Genomic DNA, 27,875 nt, shown 5'->3' on the forward strand with positions numbered 1-27,875 from the left:
ACTCATGTGTTACCTTTCCTGCCAGAAACATAACTGCAACTATGATTGGGATTTTCTTACAAGTAAATCTAAAAAATCAATCTCTAAAAGTATTCATATAAAATACAAAGTGATTTTTAAAAAAAGTATCAATTTAATAACAAAATGGAAATAAATAATTAGTATTTCAAAAACTTTTTTTTTAAATGGTGTATTGAATCTCTGGGTGCTTGGGTCGTAGCCCTATTTATCCGGGAACGCTGCGGAATAAACTTTAATTATTATATACTACCTTTAATTTCGTTCTCAAATAAACACCTAACAAACAACCTAACCAAATAACCTACAAAGACAACTCAAAACAAAATAAGGGCCAACTAAATTTTGTTGTATTTTGGTAACATAAGCCTCGTAATTCAATAAATTTTGATTCAAAATATTTGAAATGGGTTGTTGGAAATCTAATTAAAGAAAAATAATGTTCAATTGGATTTTTTTTTTGGGAAAGAATAAGAAAATAAAGAAAAAAGCAACGGATTTATAAATGCGATATTTTCTTAATGAACGTTTAAAGAGCAATTTTTTTGTTGCTTAATATATTTTGTGATAATATTAAGCAACAAAAAAATTTACATTATTTGGTCGCACTCACGAGTGCCTGTAGCTCGGAATAACGCATTTTGTATGGTCCGTGCCATGCACGTCCGCTCTCTTAGTGCGGTTAAACGGGTATACTGGTCTTCTTGAGCTGTTATAACCCGAACACTTCCTGAATCATGACATCTGGCGACAGTATCCATATCCTGGTGCCGGTTCCAATCATTTAAAACTGCCCGCCGTGAAAACCCAATCATTAAATCTACAGCGCGCTGCCTGTGACCCTTCTGGATTAATGTTACGATCCTAGTCGTTGTAAGTGTATCCCATATGTCTCCTAAAACGAGGCATTTGGAAATCAAAGATACCTGACCTGAGACCTGTTAGCGGCAAAAACAGTAATCAAAAGTTATAAAATTAAATGTCACAAAAACACAATTTTCAAGTTCAAGTTAAGCGTTAAATAAAATAAAAAAAATGTACCCACCAAATTGATTTGTCACTATAAACATTAGTGACACTTTAAAGAACCCATAATTTAACATTTACAGACTATTAGAAACTTGAAACAATAGTAATGTTTGTTTATAGTATTATTTTATTAGTGGCCCTTATTTTGTTTTGAGTAGTACCTATATAATTTGGCTTAAAAGTATTGACACAAAGCCATAAATCTACATAAAAAAAAATATAAATGTTCATCTGTGATCTTCATTCAGATATCATTCATTCAATCATTTCATTGTTTTATTTTGAATTGAATTTGAAAGAAAGGAAACTCCTTGTAATTGTTATTTCTATAGATTTTGTATTACATATTTATTACTTTATAATGACGGATAAAATTCCTCAGGAACAGGTAAAAATAATTTATTCTTTTTCTTTTTAGCGCCACTCGTCTTTCTATCTAATCGTATATCTTCTTTTTTGTAGTTCATAGTTTCAAAATTTTGAATCATATTGTAATTGTAATACAGATTTTTATAATTAAATATACATTATTTCTGATAAATAAAATTAAAATGTTTTAAACTGCCGACTCAATGAGGATGTGTTAAAAGGTGAACTATTTGGTCCAAATAATATTTTTTTTTCTAATATATTGTTTTTCGTCCATAAACCAATTTCGATTTACCTGCTCATATTAAATAATATTTTAGGAACAGCAAGTCAAGAAGGTGAAACGACTGTTAGAGGGTTGGCGTATGGCTCTCTTGCCACTTAAGTCTGTAATGTTGTGGGAACAACAATGGTACCCTTGTGCTATAGTTGGTTCTGTTTCTATACTGTATCTGATAATTTGGATTTTGGATCTTAATACTCTTGCAACATTTGCTATATTTGGCCTGTTTCTTAATTTTATCGACTTCATTGTCCCATTTATATGTAACTCATTATATGGGCCTAGTTCCTGGACTGGTCAAAATGAGAAAATGTTTGAGGAAATTTGTCGGAACATTGTTATAAATTATAACCAGTCACTATATCAAATCCGTTCCTTCTATTCTCTTAGAGAAACAAGCCCATGTATGGTAAGTTTATTTATAAGTTCTATTGAAATCTAGCTTAAATGAAAATTTTGGTCTGAGTAATGACTAGATAGTACTAGTCGTCTTTTACTTGATGGTTATTTTTTTCTGTTAAATAATTATGTCTATCATTTTGAAATAGAGCTAGGGTAACGATGATAAGTGTTGTCAATAGATTATAATATATTGTAAACCTTTTCACTTAATTTAATAGCATCAAACTGATGTTATGTAGACAGAATCTGCTGTGGTAGTACCAAAGAACAGAATACCAATGTTTGAAACACTGTTTATCATCAATAGAAATTAAGATTATTTGGAACAAAGCATACTAGATATACTTAGTATACTACTTACTATATGTCAATCCTTTATGACTAAATTGTTTTTATTTTGTTGTGTTTTTTTTTTGTTAGCCATAATCAAATTCTCATTTACTGACCTATATTAAAATTCCTTTGTGTAAAAAGACCTCTACTGAGTGTTAACATTGAAATATTGTTTTTTCCAGTACTACATAATTTCTATCAGTATGTTGTGTACAATGGCATGGCTGGCATCATCGATCAACAATGTGTTTCTGCTATACATATTATCCATTATTGTTTTGCTGTGGCCAGGAATTCAACACAGAGGGATCTTCAAGTCTTTGCTTTATATGCTCAATGTATCTCCAAAGACTATTAAGGCAGAGTAATATTATTACAAAGATGTAGCTTATATAAAAATATATAGTTGTTATGGTAATGTGTGATGTATCTGGTCATTAAGATTTTATGTTTAAGTTTAGCTTATCAAATATTGAGCTTTAAATTAAAATGTATCTCAATAATAGCATTAAATAAAAAATACTTATAAAACATTTTCATTGTTTTTTTTGCACATCTTTGCATATTATGCTTCCTTATACTTTTATTATATTTCATGATATAGCACCAATTACAACAATCACTATCGTCAGGTACTGTACATACCCATTTATACATCACAAGAAGCATACTGTGGGTATCAAGGTAACCTTTGGAATTGAACTAAACCATAAGATTATTTATTACAGAATTGTAATCATTAATTCATCTTATACATACATTTGATACAGTCACCTCATTATCAACATTTGACAATGTCTCAAATTCAAATTCTCCCATATGTAACTACAGTTTAAAGGTATATCATTTTTTTATTGTTTGTATAAGTTCTAATTACTATGCATCATTAATAATGAGTCTCATATCTACTTCTTCCATTGAATATTACACAAGACTGCTTGAAATATGTCTTCTACATGTTTGTGTTGAAAGCCTACTGGGAGTTTACTAAGCATGTAAAGCTAGCATAAAACTTTGAAATAATAAAACAATAAAATTTCAATTAATTTAATTAATCCATTATTATTGTGTATTTTATACATAATTTCTTATACACTAAGTCATTTGATTTCTCTGAAATATTCTGTAGTGATTCGCATGATATATAAGCAAATTAATACATATTTTGCATTATAAAGCTTTTGTTGATTCATGATGATGTTCACAATCTGAAAATTTTATTTAGTAATTAGATTTATTAAACCTTGATCTTTTGCCATCCCATCAGCACTAGCACAGAAAATAGAATACTACATATCTTATAATACAACAAATAGAACCATTGTTTTTGTTATTACAAAATAAAATGCAATAAATAATGACATTTTAATAAGCTAAGGATGAAATCCTTCTGTATGTTGACTGCAAATGGACTCACACATTCTTCATTGGCATTGTCTTGATATCCGGAAAGCCACAATGAAAATAATATGTAGTACCTATTAACTAGTCTACAGTAAAATAATTATGAATATAAAAAAATAAATAAAAATACATGAAATGCAACAACAACATTCATAACATCACAGATTTATATAATATTAAGAACTACATAAGCAATCACCTATGATTTACATAAAATAATTTATGAAGAACCACCCAAATACATCACCTTTGATTTCATTTATATTAAATATGAATTGATATTGGTTGAAAATTTTTGTAAAAACAGATCATTGTATATTTATATATTAAGAGTCGGGAATAGTAAACCCAGCTTTCACTACGATATTCTTGGCCTTAGTGATAGTTGGCTTTCCAGTAGACAAATTAGGCAAATTAATATTTGACTTACTATCGCTAGATGTGCTTGGTCTCAACAAATCTTCGTTAACTAATGTTGTAGTAAATCTAGTTCCTGAAATATTCTGTGTATTAATATTACTTTTTTGTGCACTGCTGTCACTATATCTTCTACTTTCATTATTTAACATATGGCTCTTCTTCTTTTTACTTTTACTACTTGTTTTGTTTTGCAAGTTAATAGAATCAAAGTTGTTTATGTATTGGGGTGCATCACATTTTGTATACTCGTTTATTATATCTGATTCTATGTAGAAGTTTTTGCTGCTCGAAGGAATTTCCTTAGAAAATGTATCTTTAGTTTTCTGTAAATTTAGTCCATAGAAATCCACGGTAGCAGTACTGGTAGAAGCTTGGCTGAATTCTGATTGCAATTGCAATGCGGTCCCACTAGCAGATTGTGGACTAAGATCATTTTTTATTAATTTCATTGGTGAAGCGGATCTATCAACAGAAAGTGTTTCTTCATCATCCTCGCCTTCGGTACTCTATTAAATAAAAATTAACAGACTTAATTTCTATATACGATAAGTAAGTGTGCAAATATCATATAGAAAACGGACTGGACTACATTGGACTGTGAATAAATCATACATACCAATAATTCATGGTCAGTGATGGAGCCGGCGGTCGCCTCGTTGCTATTAAACTCCTGTTCGGAGGCAATAGACACCGGGGTGATGTCGCCGCTAATAGATGAACCTAATAAAGACATTACACATTATTTATCTTTACAATAATCTTTTTAAAACAACATTATTATTTATTTCATAGAAATTGAATTTTTGTCACCACCCACTTATCTAATTTTAAGAACTATACATCTGTACATTTACATATAACTGTACATCATATACATATTAGTAGTACTGTACATCTAACTAGTAGATTTAAAGAATTATCATAGATTTAAAAACAGTATCATAGTTAGAATAAGTTTTAATTATAGCGTAATTTTATTTATGTGCCATATATACGGCATATTATGCAGAATATCCATGAATATCTACGAATATATACACAAAATTTCAATAAATAAGATTAATTTAAATAATTTAGTACATTTATAAATTCTGTATGTATAGTATATATAGTATAACACATATTCTATGATATATCCTTTTTTAAACTTGTGTTCTTTTACAATGAAATATAATAGTTTAAATTAAGTATTGTACACACTATATAAACGGGATATTTACTATAATAATATGACCGAATTATACAAACATAATATTATTAGAAATCTTATCATAGTAACTGTCTTGTTTATATAGTTTATATAACATGTACAATTGTGAACATTCGTGAAAACTTTAAAACAGTGTTAATTAAATATTGTTTTAATGTATGTCTTTTGACATGCAAAGGTATAAACTAGCTGTTAATTATGATTTATACTTAACAGAATTATTATCTTAAACGAGTGCGTGTTTACGTGCGGTCTAGGTCACAAATAGCATTGTTTATAGCGGCCCTGCGTGCAAATATGATTTGAAACACATGCGATTTATGAACTGAGATAGCTGTTATACGTCTTTTTATTATGATTTATACTATTCGCGAGATCAGTCATATACATAAAAAAAACAGAATTATTATCTTAAACGAGTGCGTGTTTACGTGCGGTCTAGGTCACAAATAGCATTGTTTATAGCGGCCCTGCGTGCAAATATGATTTGAAACACATGCGATTTATGAACTGAGATCATATGATCAGACATCGTTAGTTATACGTCTTTTTAATGATAGTGTTGAAAAGACAAGAGCAAATGTATTCGCGAGATCAGTCATATACATAAAAAAAATCTTACTATCTATGACGTAGGTATTGAATGAATTATTTATGTGTAATATTTTTCTATGAATAATTTTATAACAAAAATAGCTTATTAATGGAATAGATACTATTTTTTATTTACACGATGAAAGAATAGTATAACTAGTGCTCTATCACATAAAGTGATTGGATATCAGACCTTTACTATACGATTGTCCATGTCTTGGCTTCATTTTAAATAAGACGTATCTAAATAAAAATTTAGGTTTAACGTATACTTATTATTATATTTTACTTAACTGAAAACGCCGAAATTGTGCAACTAAATACTACCTACACGTAAACATATTCACGCTCTTCATTTCGCATTCTTTACATATAATATAAAAGTGGCATACAACACTACAAATTAATGTTGTACAGACTAAAATTAATGTTATTAACTCTGATTAGCTTGAAAATACACCGTACTATCTGCTATGTCCAGGGTTTAAAACTATAGATTATGAGAAAGCGAAATAAAAAGTTGCTGAATAACTAAATGTAGAGCCGACACAATTTAACGGTGTTTACAAACAAGGGTGGTGCTGTGTATACCTGCTACACTGGAGTGCGGCATGAATGAGCGCAGGCTCGAGTCGAACGCGCACAAAGTGGCCGCCTCGCCGTCCCACTGGGGGAGCTTGGTCGGCACAATTTTACTCCAATTGCTACTGGAATCCACAATTTTTCTATTTACCAGTACCTACACCCGTTATTGCCAATTCGACACCACAAAGCGGACATCGCGAATGAATTGTGATTATATTACTTTCACATAAGATTTTCATTAATGTTTTTTCGATATTGTACTGTGTATGTGTACAGTTCAGACTAGACAGTAAATAATTATAGATTATAGTACAGTATATATTATACACGTTTGAAAACAGCGGTGAATTATATATTAAGAAAATAAAAAATATACTATTCAAAATGACTTTATATAGGACCTAATATTTTTTTATCCGTTAATATTATAGAATGTAAATCCTGTATGAAAGCAAACAAATAATGAATGATATAAAACACGTGTGATAAATTGTACAGTGTTTTGCAATGAAGAGTTACATAAATGAAAAATAACAATTATAGCTAAATAAGCGCCCGCCCGAATATTCCCATATGAATTTTATAGACCCCACCAATCCAATGTCAATCTTGTTGAATACATAATAATCCTGTAAAATTCATAGGGCAACCCTACAATTTAATTATTGGATCTAGCCGTCTATGAACACTATACATGCAAAAAAAATATTCTACCAGTAAAGTACATAAAATTCGTTAATTGCTCCACTCTGTTATACCACTAGATGAGGTGGATACGTGAGCTAAGACAATGGCTGTGACACGTCCATAATGTCCTTTGGTAAGGTAACAAAACAAAGTAATAAACTCACGTGAAGCAACAAAATTAGATAATGAAAAAACAAGAAAATTGATGAGTATTCCGACTCTGAACACGCATCTAAGTTTCTGTGTAAATCATTAAACATCGATTTATAACTGTCAGGAATGAACTACGGTAGTCTCATTCAGAAAAGCTCATTTCATTTGCCAAAGCACATGGATCAAAGTTTGCTATAAAATAATCCACACAAAACAGAAATGACACAACTTTGTTTTGGAAATTCATGAAACACATACAATGATTATAGGCAGAACGGTCTTTTTCTAATAGAAATACGAAGTACATAGTCCTGCCATTACTAAATCGATGCAACTAATTTAAAAAATAACCACAAATAAATGAATAATATAGCATCTATACCAGTCTAGGGAGCTCTTGAGGTTTTCCGAATTGGAGGCATAGTAGGAGTTAGGAGAGGATGGTCCGGCTGATGAAAGGCCACTGGGCAGCTCGCCTGATGACGATATCAACGAGGATGGACCACTCCAACCCACGCCTGTTTGAAAATGTTATATTTACTTGCATGCTCATAAATACAAACAGAAAAGACAGCATCTGTCTGAAATGATAGTGGGTCAATTACCTTTATGAGTATCGAAATAATTTATCTTCGATATGTAGAAAAAAAAATGTTGGTAGAAAAACCTGTCTCAAGTGTCTCAAGTGTCAATAGCAATAATGAGATATACCTATACACTATCTTCAGTTCTCACAAAAACATCAAAATCATTTTTATACAACAAAATATATAAATAAACAATACTTTATACAGAGCGTTATTATCGGGCACGTATACAATAATTTATACAGAGCGTTATCATCGGGCACGTATACAAATGTGGAGGTACGTACTGTTGGTAGGCGAGGGCGGCTTGTGGTGCGCGGCAGAGGCGGCAGCGGAGGCGGAGGCGGGCGCGGAGTCGGCGGCGGGCGGCGAGCCCAGCACCACGGGCGCCGCCGACACGCGCTCCAGGAACGCGTCCAGCTGTCGCAGCGACAGCGCGTTGTGCAGCGTCTCCAGCGGACGGATGGCCGGCACGCTGCCGAACTCCTCCAGGGCCGCTACTGTTATACACCATTCTTCATATCTCCACTCTTGATGTCACATTATTGCACAGTATCAATTTATAAAGGTATTCGTTATTAGTAAGTCTATTAATTAAATTTACTTTACATGTCAAAATCAAATTAGTCAAAACGTTAATTACATTCAAAGATTTATATGGTTCCCAGGATTAGACATCATTTGAAGGAGATAAACCAAAATTAAGTTTCTTTCACATAGTAGCGATTATGTCGAGGCAGACGATTACGAATTTGTAAATATATAAAAAATTTATTTCAGTCGATCTTTTCATTAATTTCGAATAGAATTTCAAACAGAACTTTATTGCAGTCGAAAAAATTAAAATGAAAAAATGTTTATTTCTTTAAGTCAAACATCAAATCAAATAATAAGTACAGAAGGTTGCTATTACACTGATGTTATAGTCGATCTACAACAGAAGCTACCGTAACGAAATATACTGACTGTTGGTGGAGGCGGAGGGCGGTATCATGACGCGAAGGTTAGGCGCGGAACTAGAGCCGGAGATGACCGCGGTGCTGAAGAGTCCCGCGGCGCCGGACAACTTGCTGCGGCCGCCCAGCCCCAGCATCTTGAGGTAGCTCATCTGGCCGGCGATGCTGTGCCGCTGGCGGCGGACGGCCGCGTCCGCGCCCGCTCCCGCGCCCGCGCCCGCGTCCGCGTCCGCGCCCGCGCCTGCGCCGCGCCACACGCTACAGCCGGCGGCCAGCCGCGGCCACGACCCCCCGCGGGACCCGAACGTGATCGCGGACAGCGGCAGCTCGTTAGTGGACGACTCGACGCCGTCCACGTTAATGAGGGGCGTTAGGGGCTCGGCGCTCGGGCTCGGGCTCGGGCTCGGGCTCGGGCTCGGGCTCGCGCTCGGGCGCAGGCCGCACGCGGGCGGCGGCGGCGCGCGGCCCGGCCCGGGGGGCGCCGCTAGTGAAGCGACAGCGAGGAGCGCGACGGGCGCGAGTGCGGTTACGGGAGGGGGTGCGAACGACAGACGTTAGAAGAAAGGGTGGTGAGGAAACAGAGAAAATAAATTAATAAATTATATGAGAAGAAAATATAAGTAAACCTAAGTAAGACTGCACTGTGCGACGAAGCATGCGGCGGTATGCGATAGAAGTAAGATTCGCGATCACATCGAGAGTCCCGTAGCCCGGAATGTGGTGTGGTTTGACGATTGTTCATCGACCTTCGGCATGACTCTCGCTATCGATAATTTCCTCCTATGTTCACATAGCCGCATGTGATCACGGGAGAAAATTGCGACCTGACAGTGATGCTCGCTGCCACATGCGACTGTACCCTTCTATCTTATATACTAACTAAAACTAGTACTAGAATTCGTAGCGTCGAAGAGTATTAGTAAACGCATGCAGGTACAAAACAATAGTCAAACGTACACACACAGACGCGTGGAGCGAGAATGCAATCCAAACACACACAAGATCGCCGGCCAGAATGAGCTCAACCAGCAGCGGGCGGCGGGGCGGCCGACCGTTTCTACGAACTCCAAAGGAACACAAGTCAAATAACATAATGAACAAAGTAAGTCAAGGAAACAGTGCACCAAAACCACTCACAAAAGAATTCAACATATTATAAGTAGTCAATGTAAATCACTATCGGCTTGTAAATAGACCGATTCGCAAACATTTCAGCGCGCGATTCTGTTTACGCAATGCCTCTCCCAGTTCTCTGGTTTGGAAGCATCACAATAATTAGCCAAAGACACTTTACATAGCACGTTACAGTATGATACCCATTTCCATCAGTAAATATTTCCCATGTGAAAAAATAATGCCTTTACACCTTAATATTAAATTTAGATTTCTTTAGATAAATGTCGTTGATCTTTTTGATTATCCACGGTACTCTTGAAACACAAACAACAGGTTTTTTTTCATACAGTTCCATCTAAGAGTATATGATATGAAATATTTGTTTTGTAACGTTAAACAGAATGTGGATTAATAGTAACATTATTAATAATAATAATAATAATAATACCTGCGGTTCATCAATACACGTATAAACTTTACCCATTCAGAAAGAAATATTCTGAAAAATATCGTAAATATTTTGTAAAGAACTATTTAAAATAATAAAGAATTATAGTTCAACAGTGGCAGTTAAAGTCTCTAACTACGTAAGCAGTATATTTTTTCTGTGAAACTAATACCAATCAAGCAAATAGTAGTTAAAATATACGTACATAGAAATTATCTGTATAAATAATTCGTATTAAGCCAAAATACCCTGAATATTCCAGTGAGAGATTCGTATCGTATACCGACTGGCACAGGTAGCACAAGTTTTGCAATTGCTGCCTTTACACGACACATTCTTTCAAGCGCGATTAGCTACACGAAGCGATTTAGCACACGCAATCACGTGCGCGCGTAAATGCGCGAAAAAGTTGTAATTTCAATTTCTTTTAAAATTTCTATGCCATAGCTTTTTTTCCAAATTCACGTTTAAAATTTTATAAATTATTAATAAATATATAACTTTGCTCTATAGTCAGATATCCAACAACTAGCAATACTAAATAATTATTAAAAAGGCGCTAAAGCACTCAGTATTGAAGAAAGCGAGATTGCACGAACTGTCGCGCGTCGTCTTTCCCGTTCTATTTGTCTATATTTACGTAAAAATCTTTTCTGCGTGAAAGCCGATTCCCGCGTGAAAGAGCGCAGGTGTAAAGGCAGGTAATGGGCAATGTACAGGACACACGGGGCCAGGCTGTTAATGCAGGCGTTGCAGAGGTGGGGCTCCAGTGCGGGCGGGCGCGGCGCTACCTACCGCTGTGCTGCGCGTGCTGCTCGTACGAGCGGGCGCGCGGCGGCGGCTCCGATGCTTCTTTCGACACGTTCTCTTCGATCCCACTCAGGAAACGAAATATCTCCTTTGGAAAGCTTTCACATAAAAATCTTCGATCTACCGGCGGTTTCAAACACTTATTTCAACGCAAATTTGAATATGGTATACACTAAACCTTCCATGTGATGACTGATAAAGAAGCATCTTACTATTTTTATAAAAGCGGAAGTTTATGAGTGTGGATGGATATTTGTGAATCTTCCAAACAAAAACTACTTAAGGGGTTTTAATAAAACTTTACAATAATATAGCGTTTATCATCATTACATATTATAAATTAAAGTCGCTGACGCTGTCTGACCCTATGTATGCTTAAATCTACGCAACGAAGCGGTTTTTTTAAATAGATAGTATGGTAATAAATAGCAAGGGATAATGCCCAAGGTTATGCATTTATTATAGTTTTTCAACATATGACTATTTGAGCAAATTTTAGCAGATTAAAGTGTACTTGCCAGAGAAGTACAAATGCTGTTTTAAACTTTAATTAATGCTCAAATTCAACTACCCGTTATATACCGCAATTTTGTAAGCATTTATAAATTTGAAATTATATCTATAGGGTTCAGAAACATGATATGAACTAACCCGATGATCATCTCCGGCGCGGAGTTCATGCAGCCTGGCTGCCAACGACGACGCCTCGTGTCCGCTTACCGTGTAGTGTAGATTGCTGTAGCGTTCAATCACATAAATAAAATCATTTATAACTGGAAAGTCAAACTAGCTGACTGATGTAAAGTAGCAAATATAGCCTGCATACGTGTGTGCCTACACTTCTAATATTTCTGTCAAACTCGATATCCTTCCATTAGTTTCCGTCTCCGCATAACATAGGTTTAAGTTCAGTGTAAAACCAGTCCACGTTACACTCCGCGTCGAATGTACGCGTTACTAATAAACCACGTAGCACACTACCAAATAAACGTACTAGTGTACAATAAATAACACAATTATTCCACCTGTATACTTACAACCCATATATGTAATAAACAATATATTAAGTAGCGACACCTCATCACATATATAACACTACAGTGATGAGATAACCACGTGACTACACGTGAATAGGCCACCCATTTAGCACGGTGGTACGTCTCAGTAGTCCAGCGGATTAGCATATCGCCTTATTTCCAATGGTCGCGGGTTCGATACCTCGCATGGCACAAACATTTGCATTCATGAGTATTATTGTTTATATTGCTCTGTTTTCTATGTATACTATGTATGTATTTACAAAAAATATAGACAGACTAGGGCCTGTCTATAAAGGTCTACCAAAACTACTAGGTTTGTTATTCAAATCTTACCATATTGGAATGGGGTCAGATGATGTCATTTTTGATTTAGATGACTTCTTCGGTGAAAATGTACTATCTAATTCATCAAGGTCCTGTAACATAAAACGATTGCTTCTATAAATATTGTGAAGTTGCTCCATATATTTATACTGTATAAAAAATGAGAAGAGTAATTGAAAACGGAAACAAAATATTTAGTTATTATAACAATTTTTGACAAGATTTTATAATTTCAAAAAATACATATTACTAACATTGTTGCATAGTGTTAAAGTATTGAAAATTATCTTATTGTATCTATTAATTACACGCTTAGCAACACGTAAGTTTCTTGTTCATTCTTCATGTGATTAGTCTGCATTCCGAATGATTGGTAGAATAAAAAATTACTTATATGAATAGTATTTGAATAAAAACTATTTCAATTTCTACTTCTGTTTTATATTTTTTGTAATAAGGACATGCTTAATTTTTTTAGTTTTCTTTTAAGTACTACACATTCGTGATTTACTGATCACCTAAAAGTTTGCCTTTTGTACCATTCTATTTGAGTCATTAAAGTTATTTAAAAAAATTCTTTACCGGTTGCAAAGTCTCCTGACTGGCCATTTGATCATCTTCACTTTCTTCTTCAATACATTTCACTTCATCTGATGAGCTTTGCTGATAATCAAAATACAGTTATATCATAATTTCAAATTATAGAAGTTCTTTTGTTACTAATATCAAATTCATATATATGAACTTGCAGCAGCAACCTGACTCTTTTCCTACGTAAATTAGATTAATAGTACTACATGTACTTTTTAAACGTGTTTAATCCACAAAAATAGTATGAAATATATCTATATAGAAATCTGGCCATCGCTATTGGAAGCGAGTTTGGACGTCGAACAGTCAACACTAGGCTATCAAGGCTACGACGACGACTACGCCTAGGCATTAAATCTGAACTCATTACCAGTTGATATCTCGTTCAAAAGCGAGTATAGTCGAGTAGCTATAGTAAAGGAGTAAAAGGAGATAGAAAGATACAAGACACTAGATAAAATAAAACAGAGGACGTGCGACGTAACAACTAATGTCATGATAAAAACAGACACGAAGAGATGCTGTACAGGTAGAGCTGAATAGAATCTTTACCGAGTTGTTAGCTGTGGAATGATTCCGGCTGTGTGGACGGAACCCGGGGCCGGGCGGCAAGTTCTTCTGGACGCAACAGTTCACTCCGGGACTGAAGTGCAGCTCCACGTGGAACCTGAGACGGATATTATCATAAGTATTAGTATCACATCACACTAGGTCGAGACGTATTCCTAGTAAAATGCCAGTCAAACTGGCATATAAGTAAGAAGTAGATGCTAAAATAGAATGTGATTTTTTGAATGTGGTGAAATATTATTTGTGAGTTTACATTTATTGTATTTAATAAATGTAAATTCACAAATTACATTTACATTTAGTAATTACTTGACAACATTACTTTGTATTTAGATCAAGTATTATAAAAAACATGAACCACTCCATTTTTTTTATTTTCTTTAAGCCATGGAAAGTTTTCATAGATGTTAAGTGTAATTACGTCAGATTGTCCCTCCCCCCTAACCTCCTCTTAATTCCTTATAATATAAGCCTAGTCAAAAACTATGTTCCCACATAGTTTTTGACTAGGCTTATATTATAAAAGTTCAGTTCTTTTTTCTTATTACATGACAATATACAATACTTACTACATTTAATTAAGAGGAGGTTAGGGGGGAGGGACAATCTGACGTAATCCCTAACAACGAACAAAATAACCATAATACGTATTAATTAGATTGCACACTGACCTTTCTTCAGAACATGGATCCTTAGTAGGATCCTCATACAGCATTACCACAATCTGCGACATGTAGTTGAGTTCGGAGACCATGGATACGTATTCCATGGCACGACGCCACTGCTCGTCTTTTAAGACCTAAAATGTCGGTCATAAAAAATATATTTTCATTCTTATACATTGAGTCATATTTAATAACATATTCTGTAAAAATGTCATTCTAATTCATCCTCAGAAATCTAAGCTAAGCTTGTGTTATGGATACTAGACAATTGATAGAAACATTATACAATGTTAATATTATTATTTTGTAAACACATGCATAATATACATAGAGAATACACTGAACAATATAAATCAATCATACTCTTTAATATATATATGTGTATATTGAGTTATAGTACGATGCGAGGAAGCTAACCTGCGACTTTCGGAAGTAAGGCGGTGTGACATCGAGACAGTCAATATGTCGGAGGGTTTTCATATGGTCATATATATATAAAGATAAGAGTATATTGCGCTTATAGTAGAACAATACTAAAAAAATGTGTACATATTATAGTTAAGCGATATACAACAAAGGAAACAACGTTCCGAGCCGCAGATTATTCTCTCTGGGAATAAATAATATAAAATTAAGGAAAGTGTACACTTACATCGAGCAATCCACCAAAACGTAGAACTGTGAGTAGCGAGTGCACGTGGCTCTCGCTGGTGAAGTACAGACGTGTACGCACGTGTCGCCCCGGACTTGACACGCCGTGACTGTACCTGCAACGACCCAATCATTGGCATGTTTTTTACTATCATAGTGGTGAAAATACATAATAATAACCCTGGACAATTTATACAGCGCCATCTAGCCCCAAGAATAGAATAGAATAGAAAATCATTTGAATAAATGATTTAACAATAAACTTAATTTAAGCATAATAGATATATTAACCATCAATTGTAATTAATTCGTAATAAATATTTACCTGGTAGTAAAGATATTGTGGATAATAATTACCTGGGATTAAGTCTGTTAACAGTCTCCTCACCAGTTTCTTCTATGTTCCTTTGCAAGTCTGCTCTGATCTTTTTAAGAAGAGGTGTGCATATACCTTGACCTATTGTTAACTTCTCTTGCATTGTTAGTCCATATTCCTGTGAAAAATAAATATGATAATAAATAAGAAGTGTAACAAAATTAACAGATTAATTAAATAAATGGTAACACTGAATTTCCGATACGCAATATACTATATTCCAGACGCCCAGTTTTTTTTTAATTTAATCCATTAAAAAACATAAAATGACTCATACTTTTTTGTTATCTATAATTAACTCTTTATTTGCACTCTATATATATCTTGCGAATTATATACATTTGTATTTTAACTGATTGTGTAACCAGAAAATATACCTTACAATTATAGCACTTACAATTACAAGTTATTTAGAGTTCATTATTGAATGCAATAATTTCAGTTTTTCTTACTTGCGGTATCACGATGTCGGCCAGGTACTTAGCGTACATATACAACTCCTCAGCGAGGTCAAACTGCAGTGTGTGCTGGTTATGCTGCAGGTCGTACTTGATGCAGTCGTATATGTCTGGAATTTTCGATATGTCATACGTTTTGTTCTTCGTACAGAAATCCTTTTCTATTTTGCCCCATCTACGGCCCATCAGCTCCCACGTCTCGCCATGATACAGTATCGTATCTGTATAAAGACATGCATATATTAGTCACATTCTTATTTATTTAAAAAAATACGACGTTAGTTCGGGATATTTACTAGATGGATTACTTAATCAATATTTAAGAAATAAGTTCTGTATGTAATTTGGTCTAGTTAACAGATAGTTTTTTATATGTTTGAGTTTGCGCTTGGTCTTTCCTCATCTGATAGGAAATGATGACGAAACCTAGGATGAAATCTATTCACCATAGACTTTAAGAATACGGGGTTGTATTTCTCCGGAATACGAAAACTTTCCACTCTTTAGCAGTGTGAATTAAAAATATATATAAATAATGCGGTTGCCCGTCCAACGCAACCGGGTTAAGTAATAGTAGTCTAATATCCTCATCCCAAGAAAATTCATTCCCCGCCGTGCGCCATTAATGGACGTTATAATACGATGAATTTACGACGAAAGCAGAACATAACCGACCCTTGGTCTTAGGGTCGTCCTTCTTGGCGAGCACGATGCGCACGAGGTGCTGTATGAGGGCGTGCACGTGCGCGCAGCACCGCGCCGGGTTGGCGACCAGCTGCAGCGCGGCCGCGATGCTCGCCGACGAGCACGGGTTGATGCGCGCGCGGTCCTCCTCGCCGAACTCGCGGTCCATCTGCATCGACTCGTGCAGTCGTGCTTTCGCCCTGGACCGACACGGAGTACATAATGCAAGCAATATCTAACATTTATCTAGGAATGATTAAAGTGGCCCTCCTCCGCGAAGGCGAGGCGAGCAGGCGAGCTTCCGCCCTAGAGGGTCTTAACCATTTTTAAGGAATGATTAAACTAACTCTGCTAACCCAAAGTCCAAACGGAAGAGCCATGCCGACTCGTGCATTCAAACTTAACAGCAAATACACAATTCATATAATGTCTAACATTTACCATTCACAAGAAATCATTAAACTAACTCTGCTAAACCAAGGTCTTAACTAACTTAACGGCTCCAACACGTGATAAATGTGAACAACAAGACCAAACACAAGGATTAGTAGCTTTCATTGAATGTGAAAGCTACAAAAAATATACAAAGTAGGATCCAGGTGATTTATAATTATTTTAATTTATATATAATACTAAATTTACTTTATGGTTGTGGAGTACCAATAATAAACCGACTAACTTTCTAATGAAGAATTTCAATTACAGTTGTATTACACTTACATATTTTGCACCTTTGACGAATCACAATCATTATCGAGTAATCCATTTGTATTGGCCGACTTGACCATCTGTACTAAGATCGGTGTCAATTCCCCCTCCAAAGCTAACAGTCCTTTTGCAAAAGCCGCTGCTGTCATCTGCACACGACCCTCATCTGATGCGTATATCTTCAGGTCGTGACGGAACGTCGAATGTAGTCGCAGTAACCCGAGGCCTTGAGTACCTCCGTCACCTGGCATAAAATATATTTAAAAAATAATATTTTAAGCCAATTTTGGAAATTAAATTATGTTAGTCATTTTTGCACATGCATATATTATTAAGTAATAAATCTATACTATTAAACGTTAATACCAGTTATTAACTCACTAATTACTGATACTTAAAATCGAAAAACCTTTACATAATTGAAATTTGTGCACTGATTGAGACAAGTATATGACATCCATTAGTTTTCTAACCCAAATGAAAAGAAAGAGAACGCTTCTACATACTAATTTCCGTGATGATACTCAACTATATAAGTGATTGTTAAATTCCAATTACTTACATAAAAAAACAGTTGCCATTGTATTGTAAGAGATGTTGAACTTTTATCGAAATAAAAAATATCGTAATTACTTTATAACGTAATTATTGTTAAGAATTTAGTAGTAATAAATGTCACCAATCCTTTTCTTTAGCAGGATGTCAAAAGTGCACACTGTACAAGAATATTTAATCACTTTTATTATGTCCAATAAAAAAACAAACAAAAACAAAACAACTTCCAAATTTTGACTGCAAATAGGTAGTAGTAGGATGTAAGTTTTGTAAGCCACATAAATTATTTTGAACCTAAGCAAAATCTTACTAACGGATGGAGTGACTAAAAAATATTATATAAATAAATATATAAATCCCTGTCGTTGTTGATACCGCCATCTAGTGTCAAACTAAGTACTTAGTCTAAGGGTAACAGGCAACTGATAAGTATGTTACCAAAACACTTATTTGATTAAAATATACATAGTAAACCAACCAAACATAGACAAGAGTCGTACTCCAATTATTTATTAATATATGTTTTGTACTGGATCGAACCCGCAACCTTCAAAGAATGAGGCAGAATGCTAAGTCACTATATCACCGAAGCTGTTGTAATATACTGGTGTTCATAACAAAATTACAAGGGATATATGTTTGCATTTATTAATGGTGAATGAATAAAAAGTTTAAACAGTCGAGTGCACGCACAAATCTAACAATTATCTAATTATCATTACCACAAACAAAGGTAACAAAAGGTAACATTTTTTAAACAAATACAAATGTTATCGAAATGTGAGTGTCATCCACTTTGTGCATTTAGAATTTTAATTATCTAATCGAAGTTAATTATTTATATTATTATTAGAAGTTAACAAACACAAATGTTACGATGTCGAATTAAATTTTCATATAATTTAATGAATTAATATTGCAAGTCACATAAACAGTTTAGTTATGGATAGTCAAATATAAAAACAATGATGTGACATTTTCGGAAAATTAGATGCAATGACATAAAAAACAAATAAGCGAGCAAAGCTCTGTTTTCAGGTTTTATCAGCACAAGCTTTAGCTTAATACATATTATTAAAAATAATTGCAACCCTAAAAATGTTGGTAGATACCATGATAGTCACCGAAACACTACATAGCTAGAGCTAATGTTAATGAATAGTATGAGAGACCTGGTATATGCCGTCCCTGCCCGCCCGGGTACATACAGCGGAACATTCGGCCCAGCTCTTCCGCCTGAATGCGGCCGGCCGGCGTCAGCTCCCCGCCCCACTTGAGGATCAGCACCAGCGACGGCTCGCCTGCGCCGCCTACTGTACATCATTAAATTCAATCAACAAACCGCAAACAAAAAACAGTTGGTTAAACTTCTGAGCATACCATAAATTCACAATCATCGTGTGGCAGAGAGGGATACTCCGAGAAGTTCCCGGCACTTGTGACCCAGCAACGTACGTCGACAATCACCTTCACATCTAGTGTTTCTCTCCCTGCCCAGCCAAATCAATGGGAGCCTGCTAGTATTAGTTTAGATATACGTTCTAGTATAGAACCCAGCAGCAATTGCAGTACAAGATCTTTTAGAAGATTGTAGATATTTCGCTGGTATATCTCTGGCTCCCACTTCGACCGCATATAAATTAACCACATAGCCATTATTCAAATGTTTATAGTAAGTTTGGACTTATTTTCTTGTTTTCCTTGTAATTTCTTAATATAATCTGACCTTAAACCTGACTTAAACTTTAAATATAAAACTCAATTAATAAACTCACAAAACAAACTTATTACTTTGAATACCATCATTAAAATGTTCATTTCAATATATAAATGGACCCTTATGAAGTGCAACTTGTGCATTATCGTTATTAAAACTTATTTTAAAATTTTATGTACATCAAATGAAATCTACTAATATACAATAAAATATATAAATGTATAATACAGCATTATGTCAATGTATTATAATAATTTTATAAGCAATTTTTTGCTTCTATTCTAATATGTTACACTATAAATGATGCTACAAGTCATTCTACAATAGTTTGCGCTATAGTAAATAGCTACTAAAGTCAATGATCATGCAAATAATAAAACAAGTGTTAATCAATTAAATGCAACATTTGAAACCATCTAAATTAAAATTGGAATATGTAATTACAAAAAGATGCTATTGGAATCTTTGACGTGTGGGAAATAGACAAACAAGTTGACTAAACACACTAAAAGATGTCAACACTGTTACATTCACAGAAATGAAATAGCAGGATACACATTTCATTGCCTTTAATGGGGATAGGTGGTCTTTTAAATCTAATTTCTAAAGTAAGAAAGTAGATGTCATATTACTTTAGTACCACAAAGCGTTGGGCTATTTAGTAAGTGTTCTGTTTGCCATAAATTAACAGAAAATAGGAGTTAGTGATAACTTAAAAATTAAATCTACTATACATTACAACTATAAATTAAAAATATATAGTATAGGCATAGGAACAACATGATTCTTGAAAGATCTAATAGAACATAACCGTGGAATATATTTAGAATAAATACTACTTTTTACTTAGTTCGAATAGAGTTCTGAGGAGTTATCACAGTTTATTTATATCGTATTAAATCCCGAAATATAATAGAAAAAAAATCTGCACTAACTCTACTTTTGTTATCAAGAATATCATCTAATAAAACTGATCACCCGGCGAACCGTACTCGAATAAAATTTTATACTGACTTGGTGAATATGGTCCTTTCAAAGAGTGCGACCGGTTCATTAGACTGTATTACGTGGTACGGTACGTGAGTGGTAATGTATAGTAGAGTGGATATGGTCCCAGTGAGCAGACCGTGATCTGTGGATGCAGGTGAGTGTGCGGGGGCGGTACCGTCGTCGGAGCTGGAGCCGCGCGGGCGGCCCCTCGGCTGGTACTTCATCTGCACCTTGCGGTTGATGCCCGAGAAGTGCCCGTACCTGCATAATTATTTATTTACATAACTTCAATGCCTATAATGTCAACGTGCCGTTTAAAAAAGTAAAACGGCGGGAAAACAACAGCGTGAAGTCTCTACAACTGGTGGTGATGATTATTGGTATACAGTTTGGCATTTATAATACTAATTACAATAACCTTATAGTTCACTTCATATCTCGGTAAACGTCTATATGACATCGTACTCCAATAGGTTGTATTATAAATAAAGTGATAGAAAAATAACATTACATCTCTAAAACACTTTTAAGTTGCTCAAGCTTGCCCTGCTTCTCTTCTATTTCAGGATCGGCATGGCGCGTGTGTATATCGGCAAGCAGAGCTCGTGCGATGTCCAATATCTCTTGGAGTTGTTTCGGTTTCTTTAACTTCACGTGGCCCCGTTTGTAACCGTCATACTTTTCGAATATTTCGAAAAACCTATGGACAATTAATATTATCATAATTAATCCCGAATCCCCCTTCGCCCGGGTACTCATAACTTCGTGAAAATTATATAAATAAATAATATAAATACCTTATTTTTGCTCGTATAGATTATTTATACAAAAAACAAAATTAAAGTATTTGTCTATAATTTCAGATTAACAGCTTTTTACTAAATGCATATGAAAGAATATACAGTACTTACATCAAAAAATAAATTAAAATAATTTTGTCTGTCAGTTCTCACTAATCTCTGAAATGGTGGGGCCTATTTTGACGAGACTTTCACTATCAGATAGCAACGGATAGTTTTGGTATTTAAATTGTATTTATGTTAATAATAATAATAAAAGTTAAATTTCACGGGGACTAAATCGTGGGTATTTTATGAAACTTTAACACCTCACCTTGGATGACGGACTTCAACTTTCATCTTCTGTTTGGGAGTACGATCCCCATGCCTAATGACAGCCACAACGCACCGCAACTCCATCATTTTGCCGAAGGTGGTGGGCACAATGGGCGGGTCGTCAAGTTGGAAAGGCACTGACCACGGGATGTGTAACGTCGGTGCCAGCTCCCGCAGAATCATATTACCAAGTATCTTTGCACAATCGTCATAGTATTTATTTGAATTTTTTACGAATGAAAATCCATTCACGTCACACACGAACGACTTGCCGTTTGCTCTGAAAAAATAAAATCACTTTAAACACCGACCTAGAAAATAAAACTCACTCACTCTAGTAATATTTACGCAACTAAAAGATTGTTAAAAATAACTGTATAATCAAATATAGTAAGGAGAATATTCTCAATTCGAATGCTCATTACCAGTATAACATATGATCCATAGAGCATCCGTTAACAATCACATCGTACAATCCAGTCATTTTAAGTCATATTCAAGATATTTTTCTTTATTGTATATGTTTAACCTAAAATGAGATTCACTGGCAGAAGAACTCTATAAAATTCTTTATCCACCTTTAAAATAGAAGTATTCTTTTTATCTATTGTTTTTATATACACTTCTGCCACTGCACTCTGCTATTTTAAATATATAAAAGCATGTTTGTTTATCTATCACTATATATCAATTAACACAATATTTAAAACATACATATCATTTGGACTTATTTTTCATTACCTTAAGAGATCAAATCCGCAAACAGTCTGCTTAAATGCTAGACACACTTTTCTAGATATGAGTTTTTCCTGGTTGGAGAGTATGACCGGGTACCGGATCTCCTTGCCCTCGGAGTCTCGTTCCACTTTGCCGTCGAGCGCGGGACTCTTGCGCGCCTCCGCGTGAGCGTAGTCTGGTCCCACAGTGTATACTTTCACGTCTGTGCCTACAAATCACAAAGAACTTTTACCGAGGTAGACAGTAAAGAATCGTCTGCGTGGCCATTTCAGTCTATATTTCAGAATCCAAGCAGTTTGCTTTGTTTGCGATTAGGCAGTGAAATTACAGGATAACAGCCATGACGATGTGAACTTCATAGTGTTGCTCATGTATATAGACTATTACTACCTACCTACTAAAAAATAGTAGATTCATAAAGAAATGGTTATAAATAAAGTTTACTTGATACAGTCATAAAAAAAGTAATGAAATAGAACTGCGATGATCTTTAAAGCGTATGAATTAGAAAGAAACAAGTGAAAGTAAATCCATGACATATACATCTAATATATATACATAGTAAATAAGTGGATCATGGAATATGAGCACTTACCATCTGTAGGCATAAAATCTTCATAGATAAAGGAACCAGTTTTTCTAACTCGTGATTCGGGGGAATAAATGCTGCTTCGACTTCCGATCTAACATGTAGAAAGTAAATTACATTTATAATCTATTATGTAAGTAATATTTAAGTGTCTAAAAAATATTTATTGTAACTTTAACAAAAATCATCTCGTAAAGTCAAGTACTGACGGCAGCCACTTTACATCAGCTTGTTCACTTCTTCAGTTCCGTAAGAAAATCATGTAGAAATTATATTTAATAATGGTGAGGCCCTGATTGTATACCCATGTGTTGGAAACACAGTAAGAACAATAGTTTTTTATTTATAAAACCATTGGATAAAAACAACAGTTTAAGTGACGTTTTTTATAAATTTGTAAAAAACACACCCAAATCGGTTAAGTGCCTTCTTATTAGAATAGCGCGCACTAATTCACAAACAGATAATAATAATTGTTTGGGTTATTTTACAATTAAAGTCCATCAATAAAGGTTTTTTTCTGATGCACACACTCTGATAAGTTATATTTTCATTATATGCACATATGATGATAATATGTCAAGCAGGAACCGTGTAACAAGCTTAATCATAACAGTTATCAGAAAAATAAAAAAAACTCTATATTACGTATTGTAAAAAATATAGAATTAAATGTCTTTTCTTGCTCCACCATATTCAGGGATTACTAATCTAAAAATATATATAATTATTTTTGTAATAACTATTACGTCTGTTAGACGTAATGCTGTGTCAGAAAAAGACTGTCTATTTCTGAGACCTGTATATGCATGTAAATGTGGCTTTTATATTTCGAATAGCAATTATTTTAATTAGTATAGTTTGTATTTACCTTTCTAAAAAGTCGTTGACTTCCACCGCCTGCAGAAGTTGGGTAATATATATAGATATTATGATCCTCTGCAGATACTGGTTTTTCTACAAAAGGTTTATTAAAAACCACACCATTCACTTCTACATGGTCTTCAGATTCAACTAACTCATGATCTAAAACAAATAAAACAAAACAATTATATGTGTATTTTAATTTAGCAAAAATAAATATTTTTGAATCACTTATCGCTGTAATACTCACATTTTATATACAAATATAAATGAATGGTTTAAAAAATAAAATTCACTTTTATAACTATTATTATTATTATTAGTTTCATTTAAATACAAAGTAATTTAATAAATACAAGGTGAATGAAATTATGGAGAATATAGATACACTACTAAAGTTGCCTAAAAGGATAATTAACACAGTAAGATGTAGTTAAAACAACAATAAATTACATATGTCAACTAAATTGACTCAAGTTCAAACTTACATATTGCATCTGGTGCATCTCTATCTAAAACAGCATATCTTGGTATTTCTATACCTTCACTTTCTAATATAGCATATACTTTCCTACGATCCTGTAATAAAAAAAAAAGATACCCTATTAAATTAAAAATAAATAATTAGTAATATATTATTAAAAAATATATATATAATATTTAAGTTAATGCAATGGTTAGTTGGAACACAACACAAACAATGATATAAAAACAGAAGATATTTTAATATACAACACACCTGTATGTCATACTGCATGTGAAGATTGTTTATAACATAAGGCTTCCTTAATTTCTCATATTGAATAGCTTTGTCTAATGGGAAGCCTTTAGAGTGAAATGAAATTAGACAATCACATATTGGCCACTCTTCCACAGGTTTCTACAATAAAAATAAATATGTCAATCAGAATATTCCATTAGATTGTATAGTGAAGATTTACCATTCTGAATACTATGAAAGTAATGATAAGCACATGAAAAGTGTAAATGTGTACTATTACACATTTACTCCCTGAGACAAACAAAGCAATGTGTATAAGCATATTTAATGGAAGCATAGCATACATTATTGCTTGCAACATTTATAAACCATTCAGTGGATCATAATGTACTTATGAAGATCAGGTTTTGTTAGTTTTACAAAAATGTATAAATTTGTAAATTTGTGAAACAAAATAATTAATTAAACTAAATACACTACATTCAGACTTATAAAATGAACTCTAATCTAATATAAATGAGAATGTTGGCTGTTAATAAAACTGTCTAAATGGCCTTTATTTTTATGCTTAATATCTACAACAAAAACAATTTATATATGTACTTTCTATAATAAACTGAAAAAAAAAAGATAAGTGTTTAGATCATTCCATACATATATTAGGATATATTTAATCTTCTCACCAATTTATAAATTTGTGAATGGGAATTTAATATAGCTTAGGTAATATATAAAAATTATAAATAATCAATTTATGTGAGTTCTAATTTATTTTGTTCCACTGAGGTTAGATATTTGAGAGAACCTGAAGGATAACCTCCTCAGGGAAGACAAGCATCTTTATATACTCGAATTCATCAAGTCTGGTTAGGATTTCCTTCATAGGCTTCGACTGCGACTTCTTGGCCATGGCGCATACGCCAACCACAACTTTCTTGCCCCCACCATCGTAATGGGGATCTAGTGTGTCACACAGCTCCAATTCGCCCTGACAAATAATATATATATATATATATTTAGTATCATAAATCTTTAAATATGAATAATTTAGTGAACATTCTAATTTACATGTCATATATTAATAGGGAAATATAATAACATCCTTTGTGGATGTTACCTATATGTATGATGTTAAATAACAATATAAAAACAAGTAAGAATATAATGTTGACACTCTTTTTCATTGTCATGTTATCATAGAAGCTAACTAGTGGAACAAATGCATAAACCTTGTATCAAATGACAGCAATGTACCCAACAGTGTATGGGCATGGTATTTGTTGTTATCCAAAGATTATATAATATTATTAATTTATTTATTTATAATGAAAATATAGATAATAATTTTATTATATATTAATTTAATTCAATAATGAATGTATAAAACACTGACATAGGTGTCATGCCTGTAAAAATTAACACCATAGTAATTTATATAATTATAATACAGCTAAAAGTTATAGATATTGAACTTATATAATCAATTATAAGTTATATTTGTGTATATCTCACATCAGGTAAACAATCATCACAATAACAAAACTCATCATCACTCTGCTCCTTCTTTTTATTATTTCTCCATCTTTTCAAGCGCCACCAGTCTTTAAGCCACTGCCACTCCATTGACACACACTATCAACTGTTACTTTAACTGCTATTAAAAAAAAATCTGATAAGAATAATGAACAACCTTGCTATCATTGGTTAATAGTTCCAATCACATACTTGATAACTAAGATAAACATGACATGAATTAACATATTACATTACCTGACTTGGCATTGTAAGAACAACACTTGTAGCTATAAATAATCTTCATATAACGGTGCATATATAAAAAGTGTAAACAACACAGGCTATCAGCGTGTCATAGCTATTGTATAGAGTTGCTTATTTGTGGTTTATTAAGTCGCCCATTATATATTGCCAGTTTTACTTTGCAAATAAGATAAGCGCATAACTGTAATATTCACTCATTGTGATTGCAAGGTAATATTTAGATTAACAATGACAATTAGGGCCAGGAAATAATATATTCTTAAACTGAATACACCAATAGTGAAGACAGTAGTTCATATATATTATTATTAAAGTAGATATTTTACTTTCAAATAAATAACGTTTGTTAGATTAAAAGATATTTGTCAAATAAACATACCGGTGACCTTATTGCGACAAGGTTCCCGTCTTCGCCGACGTAAAATTGCGGTTGACGGGCTTGCCGTAATCCTTGATAGCCATGCTCTAACTCAGTGTATGACATTACATTACCTACTTAAGTCTAGGTTTTGTTATTATGCAAAATTGTTTGTTATTAGCACCTATTTTTTCTGCAATATTTGTAAATTTTACTAAACCTAATGAATATTGAACTTAGTCATAACAAGTTATAAATGCAATGAATCTAAAAACAAAACAAACAAAATCCAATAAAATACGTTTAATACAGATTATAAATATAACAGAATATATTGCCAGATACCAAGGCCAGAAATCGGCCAGGTTAAGTCGCAAATTTTATGTCAACCAGCCTAAAATCGCTCTTCCTTCCTTCCGAACACTTCGTTCTAGTCATAGATAAGATAATATACTATACTTGAAATAGTTCCAGTATCGTAGTTACAAGTCATAGGGATACAAATGTGATATTAAAATTAAAAAAAAAAATTAATTTGGTATAAGGCTATCTTTAAACTTTTATAAAAAAATTAATTTTCTATTTCTAAAAAATATCCTTCTATTAAAATTTCCGACAAGCATAAATGCCTAAAGATAAGGAGAATGAAATTATTTCTCCTAGATACAAAGACAGACGACAGTATTTTTCGCAGTGAGTACTGACTACTATTGTTGAATATGAATAAAATGATGTTTCCTTATTTGCCCTCTGTATAAATAAAATCCCACTAACTATAACTGGATCTCTGGACTATACGCAACATTCATTCTATGATTTCGTTACGTCTTTATAATAAATTGCATGTACTACGTCGAACTTATTACTAGTTTTGAGAGAATCAAAAGTCTCAAATCATTTAGTACTAAATGTATTTTGACTACGGATACATTTTAAGATAAATATAGACCGCAGATTAGTTTAGGAAAGATCAGTAAA

General features: G+C 33.6%; 2 protein-coding genes across 2 annotated transcripts; one reads left to right on the forward strand and one right to left on the reverse strand.

Moving 5' to 3' along the window:
- Positions 1 to 1,297: 1,297 nt before the first annotated feature.
- On the forward strand, positions 1,298 to 2,946 carry LOC131850782 (ADP-ribosylation factor-like protein 6-interacting protein 1). The gene is made up of 3 exons (XM_059201143.1): positions 1,298 to 1,435; positions 1,737 to 2,108; positions 2,617 to 2,946. The coding sequence occupies exons 1-3, from the start codon at positions 1,409 to 1,411 to the stop codon at positions 2,800 to 2,802; spliced, it is 585 nt and encodes a 194-aa protein (XP_059057126.1). The 5' UTR covers positions 1,298 to 1,408; the 3' UTR covers positions 2,803 to 2,946.
- A 556-nt stretch (positions 2,947 to 3,502) lies between these two features.
- LOC131850806 (inositol hexakisphosphate and diphosphoinositol-pentakisphosphate kinase) lies at positions 3,503 to 27,210 on the reverse strand. The gene is made up of 28 exons (XM_059201169.1): positions 26,919 to 27,210; positions 25,566 to 25,748; positions 24,779 to 24,919; positions 24,528 to 24,618; positions 24,047 to 24,201; positions 23,182 to 23,269; positions 22,590 to 22,794; positions 21,847 to 22,128; positions 21,245 to 21,433; positions 20,870 to 20,994; positions 19,199 to 19,339; positions 17,484 to 17,715; positions 16,755 to 16,963; positions 16,074 to 16,300; positions 15,603 to 15,739; positions 15,247 to 15,361; positions 14,601 to 14,728; positions 13,912 to 14,026; positions 13,351 to 13,431; positions 12,778 to 12,860; positions 12,056 to 12,140; positions 11,390 to 11,468; positions 9,041 to 9,271; positions 8,362 to 8,604; positions 7,870 to 8,005; positions 6,654 to 6,769; positions 4,875 to 4,978; positions 3,503 to 4,764 (listed from the first exon to the last, which is right to left on the reverse strand). Exons 1-28 carry the CDS (start codon positions 27,021 to 27,023, stop codon positions 4,165 to 4,167), a joined length of 4,626 nt encoding a protein of 1,541 aa, XP_059057152.1. The 5' UTR covers positions 27,024 to 27,210; the 3' UTR covers positions 3,503 to 4,164.
- Between the last annotated feature and the right edge of the window lie 665 nt (positions 27,211 to 27,875).

This window comes from Achroia grisella, unplaced genomic scaffold (assembly GCF_030625045.1).
Source record: "Achroia grisella isolate CSIRO2021 unplaced genomic scaffold, CSIRO_AGI_Agris_v1 utg779, whole genome shotgun sequence".
NCBI classification, from domain to species: Eukaryota; Metazoa; Arthropoda; class Insecta; order Lepidoptera; family Pyralidae; genus Achroia; species Achroia grisella.